Here is a 5,768-nt window from a genome sequence, read left to right as displayed (position 1 = left end):
TTAGTATAAACTGGCTTAAAATTTACCTTGCAAAATATTAACCAGTGGTGGTGCAGCTGCTCCTCCTAAAAGCTTTTAGACATATCTGCCAAATTCAATCTTGACAGAGAGAATGCCTTTTAGTGATGAATTTTGTGTGAAGAGGAAGCACACAGGTAAGATTGTTGGCACTCTCTCTGGCACTGAAGGGCTCCAGTTTCAGCCCAGATGCCATTAAAGCCTAGACAATCCACATAAACAAGAATTTCTGAATGTGCAAAATGTGTTCCATTGTGTTCCAAAATTCCTTCAGAGGTCAGCCAAAAGAAACTGCTCTTTAGTCAGTGCTTCTCCTCCATGTTGATTCCTTTTTTAGTTCTCCCTAACCTGCAGCTCAATTGCAAAAACACCAAATAAGCCCCATCTAAAAGGGCCATACTTTTTACATGTGACCATTGGTTTAACTTCTGTTCCTACAGAAATCCAGCAGTAGAACTCCTTCTCAAATAAACAAAAGCATAAGCAGACCCAAGAAATACCTCATGCCTCCATCCAAACTGCTGACTTAAATTTTCCATGCTTCAATTTTAAACTCATAAAATTCACTGAATTTCATGGACTTAGGACTTAAACCACTACAGAAATAAAAAATATCCATACACAGATCAGTGTCTTTTGAAAAAAAAATATTTTTCTCAGATTGCACATTCAAAACTTGAGCTGTACACTGCACAGTAGAGGAACACTAGTTTGCCAATCCAATTACCTTCATGTAGGTTTGTGTTGATTAGTTCAGCTGTAGCCCCAAGGTGTCAAACTCAGTCAGGAGCAAGAAATGGACCCCACGTGTAATTACAGTCAGTGGCCATGTCTCCTGGGCTGCAGAATGTTCTCCGTCTGGAAATGCCCTTGTCAGAGGGAGGTTTAGACAGTCTTCAGGTAGATTGCAGTAGAGCTTTAGGGAAAACATGCTCCTCCAGTTAGAGGCTGCCTGCTCATTCACCCATCGCCATTTACCTTCTTTCCACTGTTTCCCGTCTCTCCCCCTTGTCCCTCTGCTAAGTTGACCAAGCAGTGAATTTCAACCCCAGTGCAACGACACAGGAAGCAAAACCTTTCATATATGTGCTGGCAGGCTTTCTCTCCAGCCCCAAAGGCTACAAATCAGATGAAACACTGGCTATGCTGGAGTCACTGCAGGTTTTATCCCAACTCTAGTGCTGTCAGGGAGCAAGGGCAGTTTTGCAGTGGCTGGATTTGAGCCACTGACCATCTCTTTTCTAGGTCTTTGCAGGTACGAGGGCACACACAAATCACTGAGGCACGGACATCATGTGAAGTCTGTGTTTTCTCAAGGACCTTGTCCAGTGTTAGAACAGGATTTGTTTCACTGTTCTGATTGCTGCTTTGAGGCTGAGGATAAGGGGATAGCCTCCCTGCTGGAAACACTAATGCAGCTGTCCTTTCCACAATTACCAGATTTGGGTGTTAATGCTTTTCACTGAGGGGTGTTTTACTTTAATAACCACTCAAATAAATAAATAAATACATACATACATAAATACATAAATAAATATTACTTTGTATTTTTTAAGCAACATTTGTCCAAAGTCTTTGAAGTGCTTTGCCAATCAGAGTCTTACTATTTCCTGTGAGTCCCAGGAGCCCAACTCTGCTTCCGTTTATATCAATAGGAGCAGGTCCAGCCTCTGAGGACTTGCCTGGCATTACACAGTGAGCCAATGACTGACAGAGCAAACACTGCTCAGGTGCCCTAATTCCTACTTTCATGCTGCCTGCCCTTAACACCACCAATCATACTTTGATTCAAAGATCAAATCTTATAAAAATAAAAAAAAAAATACCTATGTCTTAATTTTCAACACTGTGTAATGTCTCTAACCTTGCAGGGCACCAGTATATTTGGTCTATTGTTAGTGTTCATTTAACAACTTCTTTAAAGCCTTCTAGGAGGGCTCTGACCCGCTGTTGCCTCCTGGGAAATTCTGGTAAGCAATCTATGCATGCTAGACTGCATGTCTGTGCCATATGTCAACCCTCTCCTGGTTGTCTCTTCTACTATGTTCTATGTCAGAGACATCCGCAAAGAAATGAGATCCTGTCTCTTCTTGGTGCTTCTCCTCCATGCTCCAGGTCTGACTGCTATCATCAGAGCAACCCAATCCGGCGTCACAGATGGTGGAACAGAGAGCTGATGCTGCCCGGAGCCAGAAAAAAACCAAACCAAAGTGCCTGCTTCAGATGTGTGCTTACAAATCCAACTCTGTTACAAAGAGTCCATGTGGAAACCTGGAGCAGAATGCTGTTGTACTTCAATGCTGTACACAGGGCACAGGTAGGTTTTTCACATTTCTGGTGCATTTAATTGCAGAAGAACTCAGTTCCCCCTAAATAGTATTGAGTCAGCTCTTATAAAAAAGACATGATCCTCATCTAAGAGAATCTGTAATGTACCTTATTTTGTGCATCTCTCTTTCTTGTGCTCTATACAAGAATACAACTCTTAGCACCAGTGGCAGAGAAATGCTGCCCTGCTCAGTAGACACTGATAAGAGCTGGGCGAACATGTCATTGTACACAGCTCATGAGAACTATAAGCTTGGAACTCTGGAGAACATCTGGTCCAACCTCCTGCTCAAGACAGGCAAAATGGATAAGGTTTTGAGAATTCCAGAGGGTGGTGATTTCCATTTACAAGTGACCTCTGTGTTTCTCCAAAAGTCCAGATTCCACAGGCTCATTCATTTTCTTATCTTAATGAACAGGTGACTTGTGTGGGTGCTTGTCAGTTTGTGGACTGTCCACAAATTTCTCTCCTTTACTCCCTCCTCCGAAAAAAAAGAAGGAATTCTACAGAAGTTTGTAAGAGAACCTTGGAAAGGAGGAGAAGAGGTGAGGATACCTTAGGAGGGTAACAGCAAAAAATAAATTGTGTTTGCGTGCACTTTCAGACAGCTTCTGCCCAGCTCTGATCATGATGTCTACTTACATGGACTTGATCTGTGCTTTCCCTAGCTTGGTACTGGCCCCAGCCAAGGGGCACCCAGAGTACATGGCATTCTGTACTCCAGCCTTCCTCCCTTCAGCATGGGATTGCAGCAGCTTTGAAAATGCAGTCCCGTAACTTAAACCAAACTGCCCATCACTGCAGGCAGAATGAGCTGGGGTGGTTTTGGTTCTTATTCAGCAGGCTCTAGTAGTCAGCAACCTCTGTTTGCATTTCCTGCTGGAGAGTGCAGCTGTAGTCATCTCTGGTGTAAACAATCAATCAATAACTCAGAGGCTTCAAGCAGATTTTGCAGCCCTCCCTGAAAAAAAATGCATGTGCTTGTGGGGTAGAGGACAGAAAAACTTGCTTCCTCTCTGTAAAGATGACTGAGGTCAGTCTCTAAAACACACCCAGAATGAAAAATGTTTTTAAAACAGTATGTGAAATAGCTGCCACATTTTTGTGCGGTACCCTGCTACCCCAAAACACAAAATTAGGGTGGATGTTGGTTTTCGTTGTTTTTTAAATGCTCATGCTGAGGAGCTTTCTGTCACATTGATGGACAACCAGTGGTGCATCCTCACTCAGCCATGACAAGATCTTTCACTTCTTACTAAGTTGAGCATGCAGTTCTGCTTCGAAGGCCATCTTGTCAAAGGTGCGCATGTTCGTCTCCTCCCGCACCTTCTCCCGGACATGGAAGGATGCTCGAGCAACAGACCTGGCATTTTCTAAGACTGTCTTCTTCTCCTTGAAGATCTGCTCACTTCTCTCCAGCTTCCTCTCTATTGAGAGGAGAATTTCCCTGCGCCGTAAGTCCTCATACTGTTCCACCTTTTGCTTGTTCATCTTCTGCACTTTTTCCTTTTCCAGACGGCTCAAGACCACTTTGCGGGCTTTTTCTTGGACAGCCTCTTCAGCCACCTGGGCAGCATGCTGGAGCTTTCTCTCTGTCTCTCTAGCCAGTGCTTCCAAGTGCTCCTTCTGCTCTCTTTCCTTCTTCTCTGCTGCCAGTTTAGCTCTCTGGATCTGCATGTCCTCACGCCTGGCCTTCTCCCTCAGCTCCTGGTTCCTCTTCTCCACAAGCTGCTCGTAGTTCTCCTGAGCCTTTGTCAAACTCATCTTCAGGGATGCCTTCAGCATTTCTTTCTCTTCTGCCTCCTGCTTGGCCAGTTCCTTGAGCAAGGCCTCATGCTTCAGCTTCTCTGCTTGGTTGAACAGTCTCTTTTCCTTCTGCAGCTGCACCTCCTTTTTCAGCCTCTTCTGTGCAGCTGTGGACAGCTTCTCTTGCAGGAGCTGCTCCTCTCGCTCCTGGTGCTCCTTCTTGACCTCTTCCTTTGCCTTCAGGTTGAGCTCTTGATGGAGTTTTTTCTGCTTGTCCTCCTTGATGGCCCTCTCCAGCCTCTCCCTCCGCAGCCGCTCCTGCTTCTCCGCTTGCTCCCGCCACCTCTCCTCGCATACCAGGAGCTGCTTCTGCTTCATCAGGGCAGCTTCCTCCTGCTCCTGGTTCAGTCTCCCTCGCCGCTTCTCCACCTGGCTCTCCCACATCCGCTGACCCTGCAGGAGGGCCCTTTGCTTCTCCTTCTCCTCCTGCTCCTTCCGCTGCTCAGCCAGGCGCCGCTGGCTGTCCCACTGCAGGTGAGCCGCCTGCCGCTGCTCCCGCAGGAGGTTGGCCTCCTGGTGCTTGGCGATCATCAGTGCCGCGATCTTCTTGTCCCTCTCTGGCACCTCTGAGAGACCCTTCTTCCTCTTCACCTCCCTGACGATCCTCTCGACTCTTTGGGCAGTCTGTGGTGAGTGGCTGAGGTCGCCCAGGCTGAAGCTGCGCCCCAGCAGAGTCCCATTGGCGGCGGCTACCCCCCGACCCCGGCCGCACACCTTGCCCCCGCGCTCCCGCAGGCTCTCCCCGCTGTAGGACGACGAAGCGCCCGACTCAGAGGAGGTCTTGCCCCAGCTACCCTCGCGGCGCTTCTGCAAGGAGTCCAGGGAGTGGCTCTTGCCCTTGGCACCCCTCGATGACCTGGCCTTCCCCCCGCCATGGGTCCGGGGCCCGCCGGCAGCTGCGGCCGCAGCCCGGGAGGAGACGCGGGCGGCGGGCGAAGGCGGCAGGCTGCCGAGGGGCCCGAGGATCCGCCTCTTCTCCTCCCGGATAATCCTCTCCCGCTCCTCCCGGCACTGCTGCAGCTTGCGGCGGCGCTCCCGCTCGTAGGCCTCGTAGAGGCCGGCGGCCACCCGCATGGAGCGCCCGGGCGCCTCTCTTAGCAGGTCCCCCAGCGCCCGCGGCAGCAGCTCCACGGGCCGCACGGCGCAGCGGGCGCAGGCCTCCAGCGACCGCGGGCTGGTCAGCACGTACCGGCTGCCCTCCGCCGCCGCGCAGTCGAAGTTGTACAGGTCCAGGTGCAGCAGCGGCGACTGCTCTCCAGGACGGGCCGGCTCTCCCCCCGCCGCCCCCCCGGGCGCCGGGCAGGGCTGCGGGGGAGGCTCGGCCGGCGGCTCCACCATGGCTCGGCCTGCGGGGCAGAGAGCGGCGGCGGGTGAGCGGGCGGGCAGCGGGCGCACGGACCCCTTTGTGTCCCCGGGGCAGGGGCGAGGGGCGCACCGGAGGTGCCTGGGCTGGGCTGCGTTCGTGCAGGACAGGGGCAGGTCGCGGCAGGTGTTGGGCACGGAGGGGCAGTGTCCGGGGGCGGGGGTGCCCGGGGCGGGGAGCCGTGTTTGGGCGGTCGGGCACAGGGGCGTGGTGCGGGAGTCTTCGGGACGCGCGGGTTGTGAGCGCGGGGGC

The 5,768-nt window shown here is 51.2% G+C and overlaps 1 protein-coding gene across 1 annotated transcript; it reads right to left on the bottom strand.

The window, feature by feature from the left end:
• Window positions 1–648: 648 nt before the first annotated feature.
• CCDC177 (coiled-coil domain containing 177) lies at window positions 649–5,522 on the bottom strand. Its single transcript, XM_059475422.1, has one exon. The coding sequence runs from the start codon at window positions 5,489–5,491 to the stop codon at window positions 3,593–3,595; it is 1,899 nt and encodes a 632-aa protein (XP_059331405.1). The 5' UTR covers window positions 5,492–5,522; the 3' UTR covers window positions 649–3,592.
• Window positions 5,523–5,768: the final 246 nt, after the last annotated feature.

This window comes from Ammospiza nelsoni, chromosome 6 (assembly GCF_027579445.1).
Source record: "Ammospiza nelsoni isolate bAmmNel1 chromosome 6, bAmmNel1.pri, whole genome shotgun sequence".
In the NCBI taxonomy this organism is placed as follows: domain Eukaryota; kingdom Metazoa; phylum Chordata; class Aves; order Passeriformes; family Passerellidae; genus Ammospiza; species Ammospiza nelsoni.
This window is presented reverse-complemented; position numbering and strand designations above follow the sequence as displayed.